This window comes from Pseudoliparis swirei, chromosome 14, assembly GCF_029220125.1.
Source record: "Pseudoliparis swirei isolate HS2019 ecotype Mariana Trench chromosome 14, NWPU_hadal_v1, whole genome shotgun sequence".
Lineage (NCBI taxonomy): Eukaryota > Metazoa > Chordata > Actinopteri > Perciformes > Liparidae > Pseudoliparis > Pseudoliparis swirei.
The window spans coordinates 9,091,429-9,116,231 of record NC_079401.1 but is presented as its reverse complement, the minus strand read 5'-3'; the positions used below and the strand labels follow the sequence as shown (position 1 = coordinate 9,116,231).

At 48.0% G+C, this 24,803-nt stretch overlaps 1 protein-coding gene across 5 annotated transcripts in view; it reads left to right on the top strand.

Moving 5' to 3' along the window:
• LOC130204241 (histone deacetylase 4-like) overlaps positions 1 to 24,803 on the top strand; it is a 46,114-nt gene that overhangs the window by 17,561 nt on the left and 3,750 nt on the right. For all 5 annotated transcript variants that reach the window (XM_056430799.1, XM_056430801.1, XM_056430798.1 and 2 more), the window contains exons 4-26: positions 2,085 to 2,410; positions 5,270 to 5,420; positions 6,909 to 7,032; positions 8,205 to 8,317; positions 12,895 to 13,023; positions 13,105 to 13,211; positions 13,480 to 13,608; positions 13,705 to 13,897; positions 15,662 to 15,885; positions 17,722 to 17,937; positions 18,341 to 18,533; positions 19,245 to 19,378; positions 19,487 to 19,589; positions 19,679 to 19,725; positions 19,820 to 19,927; positions 20,377 to 20,432; positions 20,657 to 20,744; positions 20,860 to 20,979; positions 21,163 to 21,260; positions 21,356 to 21,474; positions 21,617 to 21,750; positions 21,979 to 22,063; positions 22,147 to 22,291. In XM_056430799.1, coding sequence (XP_056286774.1) covers positions 2,085 to 2,410; positions 5,270 to 5,420; positions 6,909 to 7,032; positions 8,205 to 8,317; positions 12,895 to 13,023; positions 13,105 to 13,211; positions 13,480 to 13,608; positions 13,705 to 13,897; positions 15,662 to 15,885; positions 17,722 to 17,937; positions 18,341 to 18,533; positions 19,245 to 19,378; positions 19,487 to 19,589; positions 19,679 to 19,725; positions 19,820 to 19,927; positions 20,377 to 20,432; positions 20,657 to 20,744; positions 20,860 to 20,979; positions 21,163 to 21,260; positions 21,356 to 21,474; positions 21,617 to 21,750; positions 21,979 to 22,063; positions 22,147 to 22,291 — 3,142 coding nt within the window. The remainder of the gene's footprint in view (positions 1 to 2,084; positions 2,411 to 5,269; positions 5,421 to 6,908; positions 7,033 to 8,204; positions 8,318 to 12,894; positions 13,024 to 13,104; positions 13,212 to 13,479; positions 13,609 to 13,704; positions 13,898 to 15,661; positions 15,886 to 17,721; positions 17,938 to 18,340; positions 18,534 to 19,244; positions 19,379 to 19,486; positions 19,590 to 19,678; positions 19,726 to 19,819; positions 19,928 to 20,376; positions 20,433 to 20,656; positions 20,745 to 20,859; positions 20,980 to 21,162; positions 21,261 to 21,355; positions 21,475 to 21,616; positions 21,751 to 21,978; positions 22,064 to 22,146; positions 22,292 to 24,803) is intronic.

Below are 24,803 nucleotides of genomic sequence, written 5' to 3'. Positions count from 1 at the left end.
TGTCCCTTCTTTTTTAAATTTTTCTATCATTCTTTTTCTTACTAAAGCGACTCATAGATGAGACAAAGAAAGAGACAAAAAGAAAAGAAATATAAACCCTTGTCCACCCTGAAGTCACCAGGCGTGGTGCATGTTTACCTGAGACGTCAGCTTGAAGCCCTGAAGCCTGAACACGGAGTCCGTGGCTCCTTCCAGCCTCCAGCCTCCTGAAGCGACTGCAGAGTGACTCATACGGATCCAGACATTATAATATACCTCTGTAAATACATTTCCTGTACTTTCTCGAGATATTTATATTTTTCAGGAATCCACCCTCTCGCTGTCAAAACTCTCTTTTCATGTCGTGGAATGGTGATTCACGACTCGAGGAGTCACTCTTTCCGAACGAGCGCTCTCTCCTCTCGCCCTCCTCGGTCTCATCAACCGGCAACACTTCGAACCGGCGTCGTCGACCCCTGAAGCGAGCGAGGGGTCCGCAGAGCAACCGGCGATGAGGGCGTCGCTGCACGTCGTTAGAGATCGGGCGCCTCGTCAGTCAGATTCACAAATGGCAGAAAAAACACGGCGGGCTCCTTTTTTTTTTTCGTGGAAAGGAGACTAATTGTTATAGAAAGAAGAAGACTCGGGAGAAAGAAGAAAAAAAGGGGGGTTGGGGGGGGAGTGAAAGAAGTCATCTTATGACGAGGGAAATGTCAAAGCTCATGTCCCGCGGGTTGAAACAGACACTAATTCTCACTTTGGACAGATTGTGCACACATTAAGGAGAGAGAGTCCCGCCTCACATGTTGTTGTCATCCGGCAGACCCTCTGGGACCCGTTGCATGTTGTTACTCTGGAGGGGGGGGGCAGGAAGCACGGTGTGATGCACGGTTGCAGTGAAGACGATGTTCAGAAGGGGAAGAAGAGGAAGCTGTTTCCACCCAGAGGATCCTCCACGAACGCTTCACCTTTTCAAACGTGGCCCCCGCGTCGTCGTAAATCGAGCTAAACGGATGCAGGAAAGAAAAAAAAACTCGTGAGCGGAGAGGGGAAGATTCCAATAAATAAAAAAAGGGTGTTTACCGTCACCGAAGCCTCCGCACACACGATTTGAGTTCAAGCACGACGTCCGCTTAAAAAAAAAGAGAATCCTGAGAGAATCCCTCCAGGCTTTTAAAGGCATAAGTGTCAATTTGCCGGCGGATAGAGCTGGCTGTGTGCTCCGCCGTGTGCTCCCCTCATGCGAGCGGTCTGTTTGGTCGTTTGCGGCTCTGTGAACCAACCGATGCCGCCAAGTGTGCCAGCGGCGGCGTGTTTGCCTCTTTTTATCAACACAAAGTTTCGGGGGGCAAGTATCTCTGGCTCTCCGCCGGCGCTCTCTCTAAACATGTAGGTAAATAATCAGCCGATCGGCTCTCTGTTTATTCGGATTAAAACGGGGAGGAAGCCGCGTGATTGGAGGGCTTCCTGTGCAGTGATGTGTGGGTGGCTCCAGGCCCCCGCGCCGCCGCCGGGTCAATGCGATCTTTGTCGGGTGCCGGCCGGGCGGCGCGTGGAGCTGCAGCTTCAGCCAAAGGTTGTTCTTCTTTTTCCTCTCTCATCGCTGCGGATGTGAAGCTTTATTGATTCCCATATGAAGATGATGTCGTCACCTCGGCGACAAAGAGGTCAGAGGTCGGGGGTGAGCTTTAGAAAAAACACTCTGCTGTCACTTATAATTTAGACGGTCGTGACACTAAAGATTTCGACCTTTTGCTCAAATAACAGTCGCTGCTCGACACATGAGACGTTGGTCGTGTTGCACGTCGGTCTGAAGCTGCTCGTGTCCCCGTCTGAGTGTTCCAGTCAGAGCCTCGGCAGTTTTAATTCTTTAGTTTCTACGCAGCTGTGTGATTTCCTTCACTAAAGCTGGTGAAAGGAAACTAATTGATGCGAAGCGTCGTAACTCTTCGTTGCCGCTCGGCGGCAACAGGTATCTCCTTCATATCGCTCATCCCCGAGCATTCTGATGAGCTTTAATGTAATCCTATCCAGCTGTACAATGCCAGGGTGCCTTCTAGCTTAGCAATTCATGTGCCAACGTCTGTCTGTCCCCCCCCTCGCAGTGGACATCAACTCGGCGCTGCCCCTGCGTCTCCCTCCGGCCGCCATCCCCATGGACCTGCGCGTGGACCACCACCACCACCAGCAGCAGCAGCAGCAGCAGCCGGTGTCCTCGCTCTCCCCGTCCGGTCAGCAGTCGCCCGGCCCGGGGTTGCTGGGGGGCTCGTGCCCGGCCGGCGGGGGCGTGCGCGAGCAGCAGCTGCAGCAGGAGCTGCTGACCCTGAAGCAGAAGCAGCAGATCCAGAGGCAGATCCTCATCGCCGAGTTCCAGCGGCAGCACGAACAGCTCTCCCGCCAGCACGAGGTCCAGATCCAGGAACACATCACGGTGCGTCAGTTAGCGGACTTCAGTCTAACCCTGAGGTCTTTACTGGAGTATTTCTGTTACACGACTTTCTCCCTCCATTCGCCCCCTCAAAGGTTCAGTGTCGAGCTCATCCGACCTTTACTTTTTAAGGAAGATAGCGGCGTCAATCGATGGAGCTGCAGAGCAACAGCATCCAACAGCAGATGCAATTAAAGTAAAGAGTAAGCAGCAGGAACCAAACCTATTTAGAAGTTGAGTAAACAAAGCAGAGGCAGCTCTTGATTTAGCCTTCTTCTTCATTAACTGACCTCCGTCAGCCTAAAATCACTTTGCTCCGAGCGAAGAGGCGGCGGAGGACGAGAAGGCTGCGCTGGCTTCTTTTTCACCTTCAGAGACGGATAACAGCGGGCGAAACGACGGCGTTTAGATCCACCACCTGTCTGCGACTTTACTTTAAAATGCAATATTCCAAATAATACAAATAATTGCATATGCAGAGCAGCTGTCTGGCTCCTTCACTGGAGCGCATTTGAGTCAGACTTCATGTTCACGCTATCCAAGTGACCTGGAAATACAAAGTGAATCTAGATCAGCACGCCCACTCGGGGAGGCTCTAATACATCGGGGGCTCCCGGAGCTCCGGAGGGGCTGAAATGTCACATAAAGATATTCCAGTGTTTGTTACTACTTTTTTTTTTGGTTCAGGACTGAGAATAAAATGTCTAAAAATGGATTTCAGTGTGCAGGATGACATTAGTCTGAGTGTAATGGTTTTAATGGCTCCCGTGGAACGTGGTTCACAGTGGACATGTTTCTTTGATTTCTTATTGTCTTCTTTCGACCGCCTTGTCGTTCCTCCTGTTTTTACTTCCTTACTATCTTCCTGTTTTCCTTCTTTCTTCTCCCTCTCTTGTTTCCTGTCCACTTCCATTTCTCTTCCTTCATCACTTCCTGTTTTCTTCCTTTCCTCATTTTTTCACTCTCATTCTCATTCTCTATTCCCCCATTTTCTTCCCTCCTTAATGTCCTACCTTTGCTCCTGTTTTCCTTTTCTTCCTCTCTTCCTTCCTGACTGTCTTTCTGTATTCCTTTCCTCTTCTACTTATTTTCTACATCTGTATCTCCCTGTATTACTTCCTGTCTTCTTTTTTTTTGCCTCTTCTTAATGCCCTTTTTGTTTTCCTTCCTAGCGACTTTCTCCTCTCTGCCTCTCCCTTCTTTCCTGTCTCCTTTCTGTCTCCAGTCACCCTTCTTATCTTTCTTACTGTCATCCTCTCTTCCTTCCTTGAATTGTTCTTCCTTGCTTTCTTGTTTCTTTACTCCCTGTCCTTCATCCTTCTTGTCCATCTTTCCACTCCCCTTTGCTTTCTCTTAAGTTCCTCTCTTTGTCTTTTCATCTCCTCTCTCCTAAACGCTCCAATCTCCTTCCTCTCTTCCATCTCCTCTTGTTCTCTGTCGGGTCGTCCTGTGACACTGAGGGACGAGTGATGCTGTCTGAAGGGCCGCCTGGCCTGTGGTGGGGCTGCAGGACCACTCAGGTGGAAGCCATGACGCACAGCCTGAGCCTCAATCAGCCCCATTCACTGCCCCTGTGGACACACACACACACACACACACACATACACACACAAACACACAGGCGTTAAAACATACACTTCCTCTCAAATGTCAGCAAACACACACTCACACGATGCCCGGTTTAGAGACACACACACACACTCACTCACTCCTCAAATGTCTCAAACACACACATTAACACACACATTTCTCGCAAGTTGACAACAGGTAACCCTCATGAATTGAGAGCGATCATGAAGCTCTTTGCAGTATTAGTCATCTGTGTGTACATCTCTGGTCCACTGAGCCACAGGGGATTGGTGTGTGTGTGTGTGTGTGTGTGTGTGTGGAGGTTACTTTGAGTCAATCCCCAACGTTGATCAAAAGACACAAAGAAAGGGCCCCTCGTTGGACGCCGGCCATGAGAGCCCATGTGCTTTTCTCACGAGCCTCTTCCTCACCTCCTCTCACCTTCAGCCACTGATTTATTCACAGACTTGTCACCAAGCACTTGATTTTTTTGTTGTTGCCCTCACTGGAAACACAGGAGCGTCTGTTGACTGCGTTTGGGAAAAAAAGAAGAAGTTGATTACGTGCAGTTACGGCGAACTGATTAAATATTGCCATTGGGTGTGTGGCGATAAGGGGAAGAGGAGGGCAGAGCGACGGGTCCTCACAGAGGTCATTTAGGAGCACAGATAGCTGGAACTATTCATTCTACATCACAGTGGCATTGAAGAGTAATTGGGACTCTTGCCTTAAGTCGAGGAAGTGTCTTAAAATGGTGAAAACAGCTTTCAGTTTGCATCAGCGGCCTTTAATTGATGCTTTTCTGCACAGTGTCTCATTCAAGGACACTCGAGTGAGACCAAGGTGTTGCTAAACACATTTGAGCTTCTACAGCAGATATTAAATGTGACCTTTCTGGATGAGCCGTGGAACAACAGAAAAGTTTTTTAGTTGTAGTTCATTGAAAAGTGACGAACAGATTGGATTATGTGTCTTGCTAAAGCTTCAGCCCCAGTTAAATTGTTTATGTTTATTTAAAAGGCTTGTGGCCTCAAGTTTTTATTTCATTGCAACGTTTTTTTGAAATTTCATTGCGTCCAACAGCTGTCAGAGTTAATTATTTCTGATGGCAACTTACCGGGAGTGGAATGTAAATTGATGTTTAAAGAGGAGAAAGTAACGAATTATTTACATTTAGATTGAAAAACTAGAAGGATCTCAGACCTAAGAGCGAGAAGTGTCCTCCTGTTGTGCCGAGTTTGCATAAAGTTTGAATATGTGTTGAAGCTGTTGTTCTGACGCTTCCTCCTGCAGCAGCAACAAGAGCTTCTGGCCTTGAAGCACCAGCAGGAGCTGCTGGAGCATCAGAGGAAGATGGAGAACCACCGTCTGGAGCAGGAGCTGGAGAAGCAGCAGAGGGAGCAGAAGCTGCTGCTGCTGAAGAACAAGGAGAGAGGACAGGAGAGTGAGTCGCACATGGGGAGACTTTGAGGAAGCGCCGGAGTTTGTCCACCAGACATCTGATGGGAATAACTCAAAACCCGTTTTCTTACTGCACGTATCCAAAGTACATGAAACGCCCAAAAATCCAGATAGTTTGAGTTTTTCTCTCGATGTGTATTTCACACATTAACGAGCAGAGCGGTGGATAGCGGAGCTTGTTGGCCTTACCTCACCACACTAAAGATATCAAGAAAACAGTGTGAGTGTTAAACGCCACATTTCAAGTATGTTAGTGAATGGGTTTTTTTGGAGGCGATAGACAGTTTGGTGGCATCGGATTCAAAACGCTCCGCGGTGGAAAGGGCCCGTTGAGATCCACAGTGTGTGTGTTTCCATTTACCGGTGGCCTTGGCGGGGGGGTGGGGGGGCTAAGCCGGCTTATTACCGCTGCCTGCTGGAGGTCTTTCAACAGGTCATTGAAAGCGAGTGGAACAGGAGTCCTTGAGAGCTGTTTACACACGGTATGGAAAGCGGCTCGGATCGAGGCTGCATCCGTGGAAGTCGAAAGTCGAGTGGGAGAGAGTCGGTGTGTTTGTGGCAGAAATTGTGCTCCTTGAAGGCTATATATATATATTTGCAAGCCTTTTATTCTTTTAATATTGCTGATTATGGCTATAAGAAAACTCAAATATCCTATATATAAATATATATATTTATATATGAAAAAGTATACTAGTAGGGTATATAAAATATGTATATATATATATATATATCTATATATAAATATATATATATATTATATATATTTATATATATATATATATATATATAATATTATATATATATATATATATAAAAATATATTATATATAAGTCCTTATGAGGTGGGGTAGGGCTGACCTTTATTCTCTTCGTCAGTTAATCTGCTCAGGGTTTTGTCAATGATTAGTTAATTGCTCAGTTTCGAAAAAGGTCAGAACATACCGGAACATGTTTTTTTATTAAGTCCTTCATTAGGTTTTGTGCCACTAACAGTTCAGAACCCCCGAAAATATTTTTCAATAATATAAAAAAAGTAAAAACGGAAGAAAAAGTAAAGGTCTCTCACACTGGAGAACCTGGAACCCAGAGATGTGGATTTTGTCTTTGGCTGCATGTACTTTATATAAAAAAGATGACTGCATATGAGGCTTATGGACATATTTGACACTTCCAATGACGGACTGCGAAACTGACCGCGTATAGAACTCAGGGCGTTGGCATGCGATCGCCAGCACAGTCGTGCTGTGCTGGCACACTTTGAAGGAAAAGTTTCTTTTTGGCTTTTGATTTCTGTCAAATTAAAATGTGAAAAACTGGATGTTAAAACTGTGACTTGTGGTGAGACATTTAAACTGTGCCAACTGCCAATAAATAACAACTCTCCTCTTCACGGAGCAGCACAAACCTTCTTTAAAAAAATATACATGCATATATAGATCTCACTTTCTTCCTCATCTTCTCTCCGCAGGCGCCGTGGCGAGCACCGAGGTGAAGATGCGGCTGCAGGAGTTCGTCCTGAACAAGAAGAAGGCCCTGGCCCAGCGCAGCCTCAACCAGGGAGGCCTCCACAACGACGCTCCCTACTGGTACCGGTGAGGGACGCTCAGCGCTTTGTCGATTGCAGGAGGAGAAGACGGGGGAGTTCGGATTTCGTTTCTCTCTCCTAACTGCAGCTGAATTATGTATTGGATGGTGTCTGTCCGCGAGCCTCTCCTGTTCCTCACCTGTATGAGTCTGGGCGGAGAGACGGACCGGTTCTGAAACAATAATGGGGAAACATGTGCACGCTCACGCACGTGCACACATAAGAGCAGGATATTGAAACCTGATGATGGGAGCTCTTACATTGAAGGCTCGGCCTTGAATGTTTATGGTGGCAGCTCTGCAGCCCTTTGCTGCTTCCTCATTTGTTTGCTCTGGCAGTCGATTGTCTGAGTAACATGGAAACATGGTGACGCAAAACCATTTATATTTATATATATTGTTTCCTACTTTTTGCAGGTTTCCTGAATTTAATATATCTTTTAGTATTTGTGCTGTTTTAAAGAAATATATATATGTTTACATTCTTTTATTGAACAAATTGAACATTGAACTGAACACAAAAGGCAACAATAAAAAAAGAGATGGTAGTTAGATTTGAAAGTATAGGCAATAAAAACACGATACATTGTGCAATACACTACACAGTGCTATTAAAATATGAAATAACACTGTAGTGGAGAGCTGGGCGTCATTTCCACACCCTTTTCTCCACCATTATGTATTTAATTTGGCACAATACAATTAAAAAAACACAATGCAAATACATAACCACACAATGTTTCATAACACCCACGAGCGTCGACTAGACCGACTCTCGCGTTCGATATCCGCCTTTGTTTCCTATTTCCGTTGCCGTTCTTCTCTCGGCCTCATCGGCCCCCTCACTTTGTGAAGAGATGTGTGTGTGCGCGTGTTTGTGCGCGTGTGTGTACATCCGCTCGTCAGGAACATGCATTTGGTCCGAGGCCAACCGGGCTTAACTTTGCCGACAAACGCCACTCTATTCTGTCGGCAGCGAGGGAACAGATGGCGGCGCAGGTCTGCGGCCGTGCCAGGGGATTGGCACGAGGCGTCAATCATACAGATCTTTGACAGCCGCGAAGTCAGTCACTGAGCTCGGAGTCCCTCGCATGTCCGCTGAGTCACGAGCGTCTCACATGGTTCTGTGATCTTGGAGGTGACACCTTTTAACTCTGTGTTGTTGTTTTTTGTTCAATAGAAAAACACAGCACAGCTCTCTGGACCAGCCACCACAGACTGGTTTGTCCACCTACAACCACCCTGTGCTGGGTGTCTACAACCCCCGGGATGACTTCCCACTGCGAAAGACTGGTACATCTCACACACACAGACACACACACACTCGCATCTGTAACGTCCAGTAGCTCACGTCTGGCATAATTTAGATGGCATCAGAGCCCTGCACCATTAATCACATGCACATTAGGCTGTCAGGGTCTCCCAGCACACCCCACATGAGACGGTTAGCGAGAGCAGAATCGTAGGTGGTTCAAGAGTTCAATGGAGTGAGTTCAATGGAGTGAGAGTGGTTTTGAACATTTAAGCACGTTTTATTAGTTTTTTTAATAGTTGCTTTTCCTTAGACGTTGTTTAAAATCAACTGTTGTCCAGCAACATCTAAAGAAAGAGCTTTATATATTTATAACTCGTATTCAGATTTGAGGCACTCAGCAGAACTGCTGTACTACTTTGTGTTGCCGGATCTTTCTGCTGCCTTTGAATTGTTGCATGATTGCTTATTAGAACTAACTGGCTCTATGAGATCCTATTTGAGGGCTGGCTCAGTTGGGAACATCTCCTCGTGTAGCGCAACAATTACTTTTGGGGTTCCCCAGGGCTCGATTCTTGGCCCTTTATTGTTTTTCCATTTGCATGCTTCTTCTGCTCTGGGTCAAGTAATTCACAACTGCAATATTTATTTTCACTGTTATGCTGATGATGGGCTCACAGTAAACCCATCAGACCTGTCCTCTGTTTACTCACTGTCTCCGAGATGTCCAATCATTCACATCCAATAATGTTTTCATATTAAAACCTTCTGATGGAAAAGAAATACAGAACATGATCTGCTTCCATTGGGTTTATGCGATAAAAATTAATTGTTTTGGCTCACACACAAACCTGTATTTATGTCTTTGTGTCCGTACATTTAACTCGGTGTGTGTTGTACTTTCGAAGAACGGATCTCTTTCAGCTTGTTAAAAACGCATTTCAACCAATTTCTATTGCAACTGCGGGCCATAAATCCTGGATTGGAATTTAACAAAACATGCCATTTGTTAAATCTGGTGTAAGAATTATCCATTTCCATCGTTTCACATATTATTCATGCTTTTTTTTTTTATGGCCCGGCTACATACCTTTTAATTATTTGCTGTTTTTCCGAAGACAATTAATGGATCGCCCTCAGCTCCCAAAACACAGTGGGGCATGGTAATTACAACATGTGATTTTTCATCGGCCTCTAATTACTCTGTTGTTTACTGCAGTAACCCTCCCACTGCACAGAGCACCGTGTTTTCTTTTAACTGGCTGACATCTCGTCAGAAGAGTGCACCGGTGGAGTAAAGTTTCCTCGAGTCTCGGCCGACAATCTTCACGTCTCCAGGCTTTCGCGCTCAAAGTCCAGAAGCCTTTGCAGTGTAAAACCAGCTGTTTGCAGGGTGCTTTAAAAAAAAAAAAAAGTTTTATAGAGATGTGTGTATGTGTACAGCGTTTTGTGTGTGTGTGTGAGTGGTGTGTGCGGTGGTGTAGCCGTGATGCAGCGGTCGTCTTACAGCGCAATTATTCACTTAGCGCGGCTGCAGCCAGCCCCTGTTGACTCGGAGCCTTCGGGCCGCTGGCTACGACGGCAGAGAGACCGCAGTTGACACTGGCCCACAGAGCCGCATTCCACCCACGGAGTGGCTGAAGATGAAGAGAGGGGAGGAAGAGAGCAGGGGAGCATGGAGGGCGAGAAGCGAGAAGCGTGGTAATCAGAGAGATCGATCGAGGAAGACGAGAGTGGCTCCACTGACCATGCTTTTTTTATCGAGGAAAACATTCGAGGTGGAGGATGGAGGGAGTGTTGGTGGAAGAGGAGAGTGGGAGCTGGCACGCAGGATTGAGTGGCACATTGATAACCACACTTCCAAAAATACCTCTTCATTTAGAGAAAGGGGGAGGGGGGGGGGGGCGGAAAGGGTTCGGAAAAAATGGCGGGAAGTGAAAGGATCGTGCCTGGAGTGTCAGTTCGTCTCCTTGATTTTCTATAAGGCTGAGCATTGTGTTGGAGAGGGGAGAACCTGTGCCACCCTGATATTTGCCCACAGCAGTGACGTGCTTTGCGGGGTTTACTTATGGTAATGCCAGCTCGGGGGAGGTTAGAGGTTCTTTTATATCACCGGCTGGCCATAAAGTAGAGGACTGGCACCCAGGGAGGCAACAGCGCTCTTTTGTGCGCGCTCCTCTTTCACCTTTTAGACATTCAGCATCGCCGATACTCTTATCCGCCTCACAATGAGAACAGTAACGACAACAGATTGATGTCAAACGTGTATTATGAGAGTAATTGTATACGGTGTTAACAGTAATGCTTTAAGGAGAGGTAATTACAGAGTATAAATACATTGAATGGCTATGCATAAAAAAAAGGGGGGGGGGGGTTGGATTTCATGTGAATCCTAAAAACCGGACTGCCATTGTGATGAAGTGGGATCGTCTGAATGTGTGGTGGGAGAAGAGTTGCGTGACAAGAGACGCTCAGCCAAACGGGCGCCTTTTAAAATCAATAACTCCTGTTATGCGGTGGACATTAGGGGGTGAGAGAGCATCTCATGTCGTAGCCTAACTGGGGCAAACCGGCCGTCCACATGGACACAAGAGCACACAGGCGGGCCGGTACCGAACATGGCACACAAGAAAGCCATGAATGCAAAGCAACATGCGGCCGCCTCAATGCGGGGATGTCACTCACAAACGCGACCTTTCACCTCTGCGATGAGGCCCATCTGTAACACGGCGACAATGCCCCGTCTGTGCATTGATATCATATGAGATTGTATGTGCTCATGCTTCCGTGAAGCCTCCGACAAGGCCTTTCATTTGGCATGAATAGAAGCACCAGTGAGAGAATCATGTCGAGCTCTATGTGCTTGGTATAATTTCCAATTATATCCAAGCGGTCATGTAGTCGCCTCGGAATGAGTTAATTAAGGCAGCAAAAAATGGAAATAACTCAATTCTATGATCTGTAAATCTCAGACAATTAGAGAAGATGGCTCCAAGACACACTTCAGTGTGACAGACACGGGATGCTCTTCCCTGAGCACCACTATATATCTTAGCAAATGCCGTATGTCTAATGGGTTTAGCGTTGTTTTGATATTCACTCTCGATCATGCAACGTATAAATAACTCAGGTTCTTCTTTAAATCATTCAATCCGTCAGGCGGAGGAATCATTCGGAGAATGAAGGTTGAGATAAACCGCATGAAGCACTCGTCAACGTCGAGTGGACGGACGGTGAATTATTAAAAAGGCTTCTATCAAACCTGAAGCTTTGATTTTGGATTTTTACGAGAGCAGACGGCAGAAACTGAGGTTATGAAAAAGGGTGAGACGGAAGACGCTTCATGTTCGGACAATCTAAACGGCGCCTCCTTTGTTGTTGTTGTTGTTGTTGCCGTAATAGTTTTTCACCAGAATCACAGATGGCAGAAATATCCATTATACCACGATGAACTAGAGGTTTGTGGCCCTTGTAATTTCATTTTGCGCAATACTTTCATTTTCGTCATTTCCTCAGATCTGAGGGTCAAATTCAGAGAGCCTCAGAAATTCTCATTCGTAGTAAAATGTGCAGTAAATTGGCTTCACACACTTGATTTGGTTGCTCTCCATCTGGACGGAGCGCTCCCGCCCACGTCGCACCTTCTTCACACTTTGTCCCGCACACTTATTTCCACACGTTTATTTTTACCTGACACTGTAAAAACATTGATTTATTTATTTCTAGAAGGACTTTTGCTGCAGGTGAAGAAGCGTCTCAGCACGTTATGTCACAATCGGGGCGGGAACTCGGATAATGAAGAGTGAAATGATCCGAGGCCGTCGACTGGCGGGGCAGAGTAAACGGAGCGTTAGTCCAAGGTCACATGCCGTTCCCTTCTCCCCGTCTCTGTGACAGTGCTCAGAAAAGACCAAAAGGCCTCCGGGCAATCAGACATGGCTCCCAAATTGCAGCTAATTGCTTTTTAGCCGCAGTGTCGTTGGGAAAATTGTTCAGAAATTGGCGTGTACAGAAAGCATTTAAAAGGAGGGGGGGGGATAGTGTCTCGCAAACAGGTTTCATAATAGAGCGGCTCAGTGGAAAGGCGCTCCAGTACACCAGTGCTCCCAGTTCAAGCCGTGAGACTGTACTTCAGGTGACTCTCCCACCCGCTAAGAGCTGAGAGCAGAAGTCGACGACGGTGTGTCATTTAATGGTTTGAGTTGAATGCAAGTGAGTCGTCTACAAAAATAACCAAAGATGGCTTTCGGCAGAGAGTCTCACAAACAACACGGCAGCATTAAAAAATAATCCGTCAGGCTGCAACAAGAACCGGTGACACGCCTCGTTACCGGTGCAGCAGATAGTCAGACACAGGCGTGGCGGCCGATCATGAGGTGAGAATACATTTAGCCTTTATTGGAGAGCACACAGACATCCCAGAATTGAGGGGAGAAAACAAAAACAGTTAAAATGTTGCACTGAGTTGTGATGAATGGCATCAAAGTCGTGATTATTGTGAAACACTGGCTTAAAAGTGATCCACGGGTCCATGTCCCCCCCTCTTTCTTTGTGGACTATGAACAAACGAATGGACCAATCACAATGTCCGCTTTCTCTCTCTCCATCCGCCCCTCAGCCTCGGAGCCCAACCTGAAGCTGCGCTCGCGGCTGAAGCAGAAGGTGAGCGAGCGGAGGAGCAGTCCGCTGCTGCGGCGCCGGGACAGCCCCATCACCACCGCCAAGAAGCGCTCGCTCGACATGGCCGGTGAGAAGACAAATGTGAACGTAATCTGCAGGCTCCTGCATTTTCTTGAGCCAGTGTTTTACTTGTGTGTGTGTGTTTCAGACTCTGCGTGTAGCAGCGCCCCCGGCTCGGGCCCAAGCTCCCCGAATAACAGCTCCATCAACATTCCCAATGAGAACGGCATCACCGTGTCAGTCTCCAACACGGAGGTAACACACACACACACACACACACACAGCGAGTCTCTTCAGTGCATCGTAGATTAAGGCAGAGAAATCTCATTCTTTCTTCCAACGTTCACAATATTTAAATGTTCTGCATCGTGGCACAAAACGGCTTCACTTCACATTCTGCATTTTCTCGTAGCGTTGCTCTTTTGTGTGGGTGCGGGGCTACAGGTTCCCCCCCCCCCCCCCGGTGCTGTTCTTCTTTCCTCTCGATTCAAACACAGATACATCATTTAAATATGCTTTCCAGGCGTCTCTGGCCCAGAGGCTGTGCAGCGGCGCCGAGCGGGGCTCCGTTAACCAGCTGTCCCTGTACACTTCGCCATCCTTGCCAAACATCACCCTGGGGCTGCCCGCCACCGCCACCGCTGCTTCCAACGTAATGGCGGGGAGGGGAACGGCTGCAGACTGTTTATCGGGGGGGATTTTGGCAGCGTGCCGTCGGTGACCGGTTATGCTCTCCCCTCGTTTCAAGGTGACCTCGGCGCAGCAGGATGGAAGTCTGCAGCCGGCCCTCTCCCTCAGCCCTCCCTTCCTCTCCGGCGGCCACTTGACCGCCTACCTGGCCGAGGCTGTAGCCGGAACGGGCGGGCACGGCGCCCACAGTCCACTGCTTCAACACATGGTGCTCATGGAGCAGAGCCCGGCACAGAGCCCCCTGGTGACAGGTAGGAGTAGTAATGGGCGCTGAATGAATGAAGCCGGTGAATAATGAGGCATAAAAGGTGTTTAATTTGTGGTGGTGGTGGTTTTGGTAAAAATGTACTGAAAAACATCAAATCGCCAACTACAACTCGGACTAAAAGTTAAAGGAGTCCTCTTTTTTTTTAATTCACTGTTTGGCCGCTCACTCTGACAGCCGACCATTCACGAGCTCAGACTAATGAACTCCTTTTCATATGTTGGCGTGCGCTATGAGAGTGTGACATGGTTGCATTGTGCGCCCCTTTCCCATCAGCTCATTCATTGACTACCACTTTGCTGCTATTTTCGGCGGGGCACCGGCGCTGAATGGCCCAATGACGCACGCACAGACGCATGCATGGTGCGTATGCGCGCTCGCTAACGTGCCGACGGGGGACGCCCACGCGCGGCGGCCGCAGGAGAATATTAACAAATGCGCTCATTTATTTCTCAGCTCGGGCGAGGAGAGAAAGTCGCGTTATCTAGCCACGGAAGAAGAACAAAATCCCCTCTCCGATATGAAGCCCTTCATATCGGCTCCGACGTCATTCAGGCGGCTGAGGAAGAAATGCTTCAGAGGAAGCTCTTTCACACACAAGTTGAAAAAAAAAAAGTGGTCTTCTCTGATATTCCCTCCGATGCTTTCCTGGGCTCGCTCCAGTCTGTTTTATTCCCCACGTTCCTCACCGGTATGGCACGCTGTTTATTTAATTCACTAATCTGTTCCCTTTCACAATAGAAAGAATCGTGGCAGCACAGATGGCAGTTTGTTATATTTATTTGGTTCACGAAATACATCTGCTGACTAATCTTAGGTCCGACACCAGTCAGAGCGGAGTTAGGAATCCGTGTGTCGCCGTGAACACGTCGTATGTTCATCTTTTATTTTGAGGAATTCAGCCCAGGAAGTCCCATGAATGCACCTGAGCACAAAAGGTCCGCCGACCCCTTGCTCAGGAGAAAAAAAGACGACAAAATAGCTCACGTCCCGCGTCACCAAATTAGGCGTTGCAGACGGAGGCCCATGCATCATTATGACACCCAGTCTAAATACTTCAGAATGTTCTGGGCTGTTGGAGTGGCGGCAGGTCTTCATCAAAACACTCACCGTCGTGTTTCTCTGCGACCGAAACATCGACCTCACCGAAACTAAATTAAATAAATTAATAAACATGTATCCTTTGCGCGTTACCTTGAATTGTTCTCTAATAGTTTGATTTTAGGGAAAAAAATAAATGAGACTTGGATTTCCAAGGATTTACTTTTCAGGGCATGCGAGAAAAAAAATGGTTTTCTTTCAGAACTCAAGAGTAATGGATGTACACATGGTCATTTTGAGGGTGAAGTATTCCTTAAAATGGAGTTGAATTCCTACAGCTCACTGATATGATGTGGGGCATATCAGACGGACCAAGACTTCTTTGTAGAAGAGCACAAGGCGTGTCTGTTCCAGGTTTACAGTCCAAATCAGTCCTTGTTGTAGTGTCATTCAAAGTTTAAGGCACTGCAAATGTTGTAGAAATCCCAGGTTTCCCTTGGAGATGACTTCCCTCATGTTAAAATGCTGCCGTCCCTAAATAGCACGGACCAAGAGCAGAAAATGAAAGCCTTTGTGACCTAATCGGACATCCACCATGAAGCCTGCGTGATGACAACAATGCTCCCTCTGTTCCTGAGAGGCGAGCGGCCTCCCGCTATGAGTCACCGCCTCCCCTTCTAACCAGACTCTTCCTCGCTTCGTTCCCCAGGTGTGAGCGGCCTGTCGATGTTGCCGGCGGCGTCCATGGCCAAGCTGCAGCGGCAGCACCGGCCCCTGGGGCGGACCCAGTCGGCCCCCTTGCCCCAGGGGAGCGCCGCGCAGGCTCACGCCCAGGCCCTGGCCCTGCAGCAGCTGGTGGTCCAGCAGCAGCACCAGCAGTTTTTGGAGAAGCACAAGCAGCATTTCCAGCAGCAGCAGCTCCACCTCAACAAGGTGAGGAGGGGTGGTGATCTCCGAGGGAGGCTTTCTGTCATGGAACGGGATCAAAAATAGCAAATCCCCAACTTGTTTTTCTCACGCGGTCATGTTATCGGGGAGCAGGTTTCTCACAGGTGATGAAAGGGGCCACAGATATATGACATCACATTCAAATGAAATTCTAAGTAATTGGGCTGCGATAAGCCACCGTGGGCCGGCACAGCAGCTGTAGTCGTTTGTGTAGGCGGCAGCCAGCAACTCAGCCAATGACGCGCTCGCGATGGACGTCTGCGACGCCTTCGGTTTTATTCTGCCGGTTGCTTCCCCTCTGGAGTGTTTACGGTCGCCCGTCCTCAGAGGCCGGTACGGGTCAACGGGTTAACGGGTTAAAAGCTGGGCGCGAAACATCCGCGTCTGTGTGGCTGCGGCCCCCGGGAGACAGTTGCCACGGACCGCGAGGTAACAGTGTGCTGCTGCCATGGCAACAGAGCGGAAGCCTTTTGCCTTTATAAGGTCGGGGAGGAAGCGAGCAGCAGCAGCCGCCGCTCTGGACGGCTCGACCTGTTGGAGGACTCGCCGGAGGAGAGGTGGGCGGATGAAACGAGGGACTTCCCCCTCATCCTCCTCCTCCTCCGCCTCTCCTCCTCGGCTCTCGCTCCCTCCAGATGTTTCGACGCTCTCCAGCAGCTCTTCACACAAACATCTCCGCCTCCGGCACGACAACCGCAGGTTTTTGTTTTGTTTTGTCGCGACAAAAAAGGAAAAATCTCCACTTCAAACGTTGTTTTATTCTAAATGCCGTCAATTTAGTGAATGAATGACTTATTTGATTGACAGAAAATTAACTGACAGCATTTAGAGCCCCTTTCACCCATGAACACCTGGCTTTTACTTCAATTGTTCCAATCAAGATAAATGACTTTATACCTGGGATATGTTCTAATTTCGGTGGGAAAAGGGCTTAATTTAGTTTCTCTCCATACAGATGCTAATACAAAAACTTATATCAAGGACAGACCCATAAACAGAGCTCTCTTTGCCTCTTTGTCCGTTATTGTGTCCAGTGATAAACTGAGAAATGCAAACAAGCAATTTAAATATGTGATGCAATGCAGACAAAGGGGGTCGAGGGAGGAGGTGAAGACAAAAATGGAGGGGGGGAAATGAGAAGTTTGTCTGGATACAGAGAAGACAAGAACAGGAGAGGAGGAGAAGGAGGAGGTGAATGCTTTAACGTCAATGCTGTCTACCAGGACACACACACACACACACACACACACCTGTAGCTCACTCTTGAGACTTCCAGCAAACACTTCTCTTGCTCGCTGCTGTTTTGTCTTCACATCATAGACTCTCTCACGCACACACACACGCACACAAACACACACACACACACACACACACAATGTACTCCACAGCCTTGAATGGCACTTGTGAATGGTCCGTGTCAGTGAGAGTGAATGAATAGACAACTGAATCACTACTCGGTGAACAGCAGGCCCCAGAAGGTGTCGATGAAAAGCAGCGCAGCGGGAGTGAGGAATGTCTCTGTTCCAACGGACACATTTTGCCCCGGAGTACAGGCGGCGGAGAGGCCCGCTCACATTCAATTGGAGCGTCCGGGTTTGAAATATCAAGCCACCAATCTTACCGAGTAATCCAAATTAAGCTTGTTAAAAGAAGAATACTGCCGAGAAAGGAGCGATTTGCCAGGAATGTTCATTCAGAGGAGAGAAGCCCGTTTTGTCTGAACGCACGTCGGAGAGACGGGATTTGTCACATCCTGCTGTTTCGATTGTGAAATTAATTTCACGTCAGAGCGTCATCCCCCCCCCCCCTTTTTCTCCGCAGATGATGACCAAGCCCAGCGAGTCGCCCGTGGGCCGCCAGCACCAGAGCCACCCGGAGGAGACGGAGGAGGAGCTGAGGGAGCACCAGGACGGAGGGGCTCTGCCGCCGGGGGTCACCATCAAGCAGGAGCCCCCCGACCCGCAGGAGCTGCAGGAGGAGGCGCTGCTGCAGCAGCACAGGGAGAGGCTGGCCGAGCAGGAGCTGCTCTTCAGACAGGTAGAGGATGGGGAGTTCAAAGTGAGACATCAAAGCATCGTCGACTTGAGACAATCAATATGAAGGTTCGGGGGAATTGATTTGCTTGGCACTGATGTATTGTGGCTGGGGGGAGTCCTTGAGAGGTGGAAACGCACACAAAAAACGGCATGAAACTGTATGGAGGACTCTTTGCCCTGAGGGAGAATCCAAGCTGTATCATTTGTTTTGGCTGCCATCTTTTGGCCATAATTTGCATGTGCAACACAGAGTACGCTGTCGTGTTTTTTTCTTCCCCCGAAACATTTACATTTACGGTGTTTCAGCTTGCCCACGATTGTAGAATTGATCTTCTTCATTGTCCCTGCGTGCGTGGTTGTGTGTGTGTGTGTGTGTGTGTGTGTGTGTGTGTGTGTGAGAGCAGCAGGCCCTGTTGTTGGAGCAGCAGCGGATTCATCAGCTGAGAAACTATCAGGCCTCCATGGAGGCGGCCGGCCTGTCCATCTCCTTCCCGGGACACCGCCCCCTGTCCAGGGCCCAGTCGTCTCCGGCCTCGGCCTCCTTCCCGATCAGCGTCCCGGCCATCGAGCCGCCCGTCAAACCCCGCTTCACCACAGGTCGGCATCACCTTCCACCGAGCTCGTTCAAGTGTCCCTGTCGAGCTGCAGCCCCCCCCCCCCCCCTCTCGTCTCATTTGAGAGGTTATATTCCACTCGTTTCTAAACGCAGAAACTCGGGACTGAAAGGAGACATTTCCATCCCCCCAAAAAAGGAGGTGAATATGCCAGAAAGAAACGGTGTCATAATTCCGGCCTCCATCTGGTCACAGTGGAGGAGCTGATCTTGCCAACAAATTATTTCTCTCGTCGCTTTTTCTTCCTCCAAGACATCTGACTCTTTAAAACACAGATGGAAATACCAAAGGATGCCACATTGTCGTGGAAGAGTGATTTATGTTCCTCTTGTTTACGGTGTTCTCTGCATATATGTTGTTGTATACTGTGCATTAATTACATCATTCACACATTACGTAGTTATTTCTGTTTTTCTTATATTTAAGAGCAACTGTGACGTACAGGGATCTGATTATTTCCGTATCTCACCAGAGAAGTCGTGAAAACACAACAAAAACAGAGGCACTCACTTCAAGCAAACATAAAACACAGAAGTGGTAAATTATCACCGTTGAGAAGCTGAAACGAGGGAATATTTCTCATGAAAATGACTGTCGATTGAAAAAAATTGTTACCGTGCCGCCATCTGTCTAATCGCTGAATAATTACGCAGTGACTGAGTGTATGTTTCTCCCGGGTGTGTGTCCCCCCCAGGCCTGGTGTACGACTCTCTAATGCAGAAGCACCAGTGTATGTGTGGAAACACCAACAGCCACCCGGAGCACGCGGGCCGGATTCAGAGCATCTGGTCCCGGCTGCAGGAGACCGGACTGCGAGCGCACTGTGAGGTACAAGAGGAGAAGACTCCACGGGGAACATCTCACGAAGAAGTGAACTGTAGACGAGAGTTGTATCCCTCTGCGTGTGTGTGTGCGTGCGTGTGTGTGTGTGTGTAGTGTATCCGTGGGCGGAAAGCCACTCTGGAAGAGCTGCAGACGGTTCACTCTGAAGCCCACGTCCTGCTGTACGGGACCAACCCACTCCGCCAGAAACTTGATTGTAAGCTCACACACACACACACACACACACACACTCAACTGTTAACATCCAGCCACTAACTGTCAATGACTGTATGACCTGTTCATCAGGTTCAGTCACTCCCGTGTTCGTTCGTCTCCCGTGTGGAGGGGTGGGGGTGAGTGACAGTTCTATTTCAATAATTCAATGTCGGGAAAAGTCTTCAGAGAAAGTGTTCTTTGTAATCGAAGACGTGTTTGATGTGCTTCCAGGTGGACAGCGATACCATTTGGAACGAGGTGCACTCCTCCAGCGCGGCGCGGCTCGCCGTCGGCTCCGTGGTGGAACTGGTTTTCAAAGTGGCCACCGGAGAGCTGAAGGTAACCGTGAACACACTCATACTGGTGACCACAGCTGAGTCATCTTAAAGGAATACTTCCAGTACCCAGAATGCATCTTCAAGGAATATTGGAGAACTTAAACTAAACAAATATAACTCCCATTCACTTCAATGCATGAGAGAAAAATCGGAGTAACTGACATGTAAATGGTTGTCTTGTGGGTGAATTATTCTTTTCAAGACATTAGGGGGTTCGTGCCTGGAAAATAATTCAAGTGGGATTCAATGTAACGTCTTGATTGCAAGTGAATAATTACACTGCGACTAATTCGAATTGTGGTCTAGAAAATAGCAAAAACTATCCCCAACCACCTCTTTTTGTGTTTCGAGTGAGCTTCTGTGGTTCACCGCTGCTTAGTAAACAGAGGGAGCTGTGAGTGGTGATGAGTGCCGCTAACACACTCCTGTCGCTCCCGTCTGTCTCTGCAGAACGGTTTCGCCGTGGTCCGCCCCCCCGGCCACCACGCCGAGGAGAGCACTCCCATGTAAGGCCTCAGCCGTCACCACACTTCATCTCTGCATATACAAACACCAGCGTCGGAGCAGAAGGCTCACACCCCATTGAGTTTATTTGCACATAAAGCACCGAACGCCTCCACTCCGCCAGCTGTTCCAATGCCGCTTTATTTGTTTTTCATTTCCTTCTCAGAACGATGTTTTGAAGACATGAAGGATAACGCTGGTTTTCATCTCTTTGCTGCTGTTTCAGGGGCTTCTGCTACTTCAACTCTGTGGCCATCGCAGCCAAGCTGCTGCAGCAGAGACTCAGCATCACCAAGATCCTCATCGTGGACTGGGTCAGTCTCCTGAGGGGTCATGTGACGCCCGTTGGTCTTTGCGTGAACAGGGACACGCGGTGCATGTCTTTTGCACGCAGTTTGTGATCGTACCGTGTGTGCTCTCTGACCTCAGGACGTTCACCACGGCAACGGCACCCAGCAAGCGTTCTACGATGACCCCAACGTCCTCTACCTGTCCATTCATCGCTACGACGACGGCAACTTCTTCCCTGGAAGCGGAGCGCCTGACGAGGTGCGTGTGTGTTTGTGCGCGTGCGGTTAGATGTGAGCTAAATGTTTCCCAGTGCATTGTGGGAAACGTTTAGCAACATGAAATGAACTCACGAATAGATGTGACCATGAGAACAGCAAATAGAGTGTTTTATCTTTGTCCCGTACGTATGACTGTGAGTCACACGCGTGCTTCTGTCTGCAGGTGGGCAGCGGGCCCGGAGTCGGGTTCACCGTCAACGTCGCCTTCACCGGAGGCCTCGATCCACCCATGGGAGACGTGGAGTACCTGGCAGCCTTCAGGTACCAGATTACAATGAGTCTCACAGAGAGCAGCATCACCCTCATAAATGGTTGTTATTCTGCAGAACCGTAACACTCCGCCCTCCCGCTCTCAGGTCCGTGGTGATGCCCATCGCCAACGAGTTTGCCCCGGACATTGTGCTGGTCTCCTCTGGCTTCGACGCTGTGGAGGGACACCCTCCCCCACTGGGCGGCTACACTTTGACGTCTAAATGTGAGTTCCGAGACTATCTGAGGAATGCGTCTTATCTCGTGCTGCACTTGTTGACCTCACGAAGCGCAACGTTTTTGGACTGAGAGCGAAAACAGAGTTCAATTTGCGTGCGTTCACGCGCTGCCGGTCACCTTTTCCTCAGGTTTTGGCTATCTGACCAAGCAGCTGATGACCCTCGCCGGAAGCCGGGTGGTCCTGGCTCTGGAGGGGGGTCACGACCTCACCGCCATCTGCGACGCCTCCGAGGCCTGCGTGGCCGCGCTGCTCGGCCAGGAGGTAAGGAGGTCGCCGTGACACAGCCTCTGCATCCTAATGAATGTCCCTGATGTTTTATCACAGGGAGGAACGTGGACCTGTCAGCCCGGTGCATTCCTTCTCTCGTGGATACAAACATATATTTTGCCCGATCATTTGATTAGTTCCAGTACTTTGTGGCGATATGTTTCAGGGCTAGATTGGAGCGGGATTAATTCATTATTCCACACTCGTGTTTTCGTTTCCCAGCTGGACCCGCTGCCGAAGTCCGTCCTGGAGCAGAGGCCCAACCCCAACGCTGTCCGCTCTCTGGAGAAGGTTCTGGAGACTCACAGTGAGTGTAGCGCGGAAACACACCGACACATCCGTAGCGGTAGTACCTCTTGTTTCTAACGATGCACTTTGATGACCAATCAGGTAAGTACTGGTGCTCGGTGAATCGCTGCTCGGCGCTGCTGGGGCTTTCTCTGCTGGAGGCCAAACGAGGAGACTCGGAGGAGGCCGAAGCCGTCAGCGCCATGGCCTCCCTGTCTGTGGCCAACAGCAACGCCATGGCTCTAAGGTGAACTCGCTTTACCTCACTCCTATTTCTACTACTGTACACAGGATATTGTATTTTGAGTAAGCGAGACCACTGATTTGTCGCATTGCAACAAATTATCCAACTTAAGCCCGATTAGCACAGGACCGGTATCACTATAAGACCTCATGTGATTAAGACTAGAAATAACCGACATTATTGGCTCTGTGTATCTAAAAAATATATATAATATGTATTAGGATAATACTCAGGATTTATTATGTTTATTTTAGTGCTGTGAAAAATAACGCGTTAACTCAGTTAATTCAATTACAGGTTTAACTAGTTTTTTGTTTTTTACGCATTTAACGCATGCGCAGAATGAGCTTCCAATTCGTCTGTTGTTGGTCATCGGGACGAAAAAAAAGTCACTTGCAAAATGAGCTTCCAATACACCACTTCAATCTGAACTATGTCCGCTCTCATGCAGACGGTCTGTTCATCGGTAATGATCCTTCCGCAGGTTCACCTCCGGAAACCTTGTTACGACTTTTACTTCCTGTAGATCAGGGGTCTCAACACGTCGATCGCGAACTGCCAGTCGATCGCGGCGTAGTGTTGGTAGATCGCATGACATTAAAAAGATTGGCCCGCCCCCTGACATGTTCTCTATAGCACGTCTTTGTTCTTTTATTAAACTAAACGTCTGTTGTTGATCGTATCTCCACAGCAGCATGTCATTTCTGTCTCTTCGCGTTGCGTTAACACTTATCGATCTCCGTCTCGCGCGCCACAGAGCTCTGCGCGCGCATCGGGACCGAGCAAAAAAAAAGTCACTTGTCAATCTGTCCACCTGTCCGTGTCGGTGAGGTTTCAGCTTTGCAGCAGTGTCCCCGCCATCCCTTTCATCACGGCCCAGTTCATGAAGAAAACCCACACAGTCAGTTTGCCTCAGCAGCTGCTAGAGGAAGACTAGAGGCCTTTAGATTGTATCATGGTGGAGTTAATGGTTGACAAACAAGAGGAAAATGTTCTGTTTAAGCCTCCTGTTACCTTTACATTTACTAACATATTTTACCCTCGGGGTCAATTTGACCCCAGCAATTAAAACCTCCAGAAAATTATTAGAATTAATATTGCTTCCCAAGTTTAAGTGTGAGGTACTTTATGTTTGTTTGTTGACTACCTAAATAGCCCTTTAAATAAATAAAAAAGTTGATATTTCTTATATGTTTGACACAGTGAAAAACAGCCTGGGGTCAAATTGACCCCAAAGAACACCGACATTAAACATTGAATGGGGTCAAATTGACCCGAAAGGTAACAGGAGGGTTAAACATTCTGTTTAGGATGAAGATGTATTAATGTTCCATATGGAAGAAAACTGCTAAATAACTGCTGAGTTGCAGCACCATTGTATAGAAGAATGTATAAATGTATATATCTGTCTTTTGTCATAAATCTCTATGTTCTCACAAAATATACCGAGAATATCGGTAATATGTGATTAATCATGATTAATCCACAAAAACCTGTGATTAACCCGATTAAAATTTTTAATCGTTTCACAGCCCTAGTTTATTTATTACTCAACTCCAGAACTGTAAAAAAAAAAGTTCTAGAGTTCAGTCTAAATTAAGTCAAACATAGCCTTTGTTATTAGCAGTGTTGGGAGTAACTTTTCGCGGTAACGAGCATGTAACGAAGTATTTTTTTTAATCAATTAACGCAGTTACAATTACTGAAATTTAAATGAGTTTGTTACTCGCGTTACTCTCTTTTGTGAAAAATGAACACTTGCAGACAAGAAGACAAGATAGGCCTACTTTAGCTGCTTCTGATCCGACATCGCAGGACCTTGGTGGCGCAATGATATTGTAACGTCTCGGACGTTATGGCACTGATGACACGGAGACGGGACGACGTTATTAATTCTGACTTTATTGGGCATCCACCAACACAGACAGCGTGCTCCTCTCAGCTCAGCAGCTCGAACATCAACAACAACGGTTCCCGTCAACCACCCTTAACTCCCGTTTTCCGACAGGTTAACCCCGCCTCCCCTCTACTCCGCCAATCACAGGCACGCCCCCTCGACCAGCATGCACGGTGCCACACTGTGTGATTGAATTCTTTAGCTTTGATGAGAGTGAGGAGGATGCCTATGTCTCTGTTGAAAATGAAGTAGCTGATTACTTTAAATCAGGAGCCACAGGGATGGATGCTCTGAATCAGTTTCCCATTATAAAGAAAGTATCACTTAAATATAATGCAACCACTCCATCCAGTGCGCCAGTGGAAAGACTCTTTAGCCTTGGGAACCTGATTCTCTCTCCAAAGAGGAATAGGCTCTTAGATCAAAAGTTTGAGAAGCTTCTCCTCTTGAGGTACAATAACTGGTTTGAGAGCTAGCAATGTTGTGGCTACTGGTCAGAGGTGAGAGATGAGACTTGAGATGAGGCCTGTTGCCCTGTTGATTGCAATAAATAGGTCTAAAAAATATGTTTATTGTGTTTGACTGTTCAGTACTGTTCATTACATTAAAAAAGCAGAC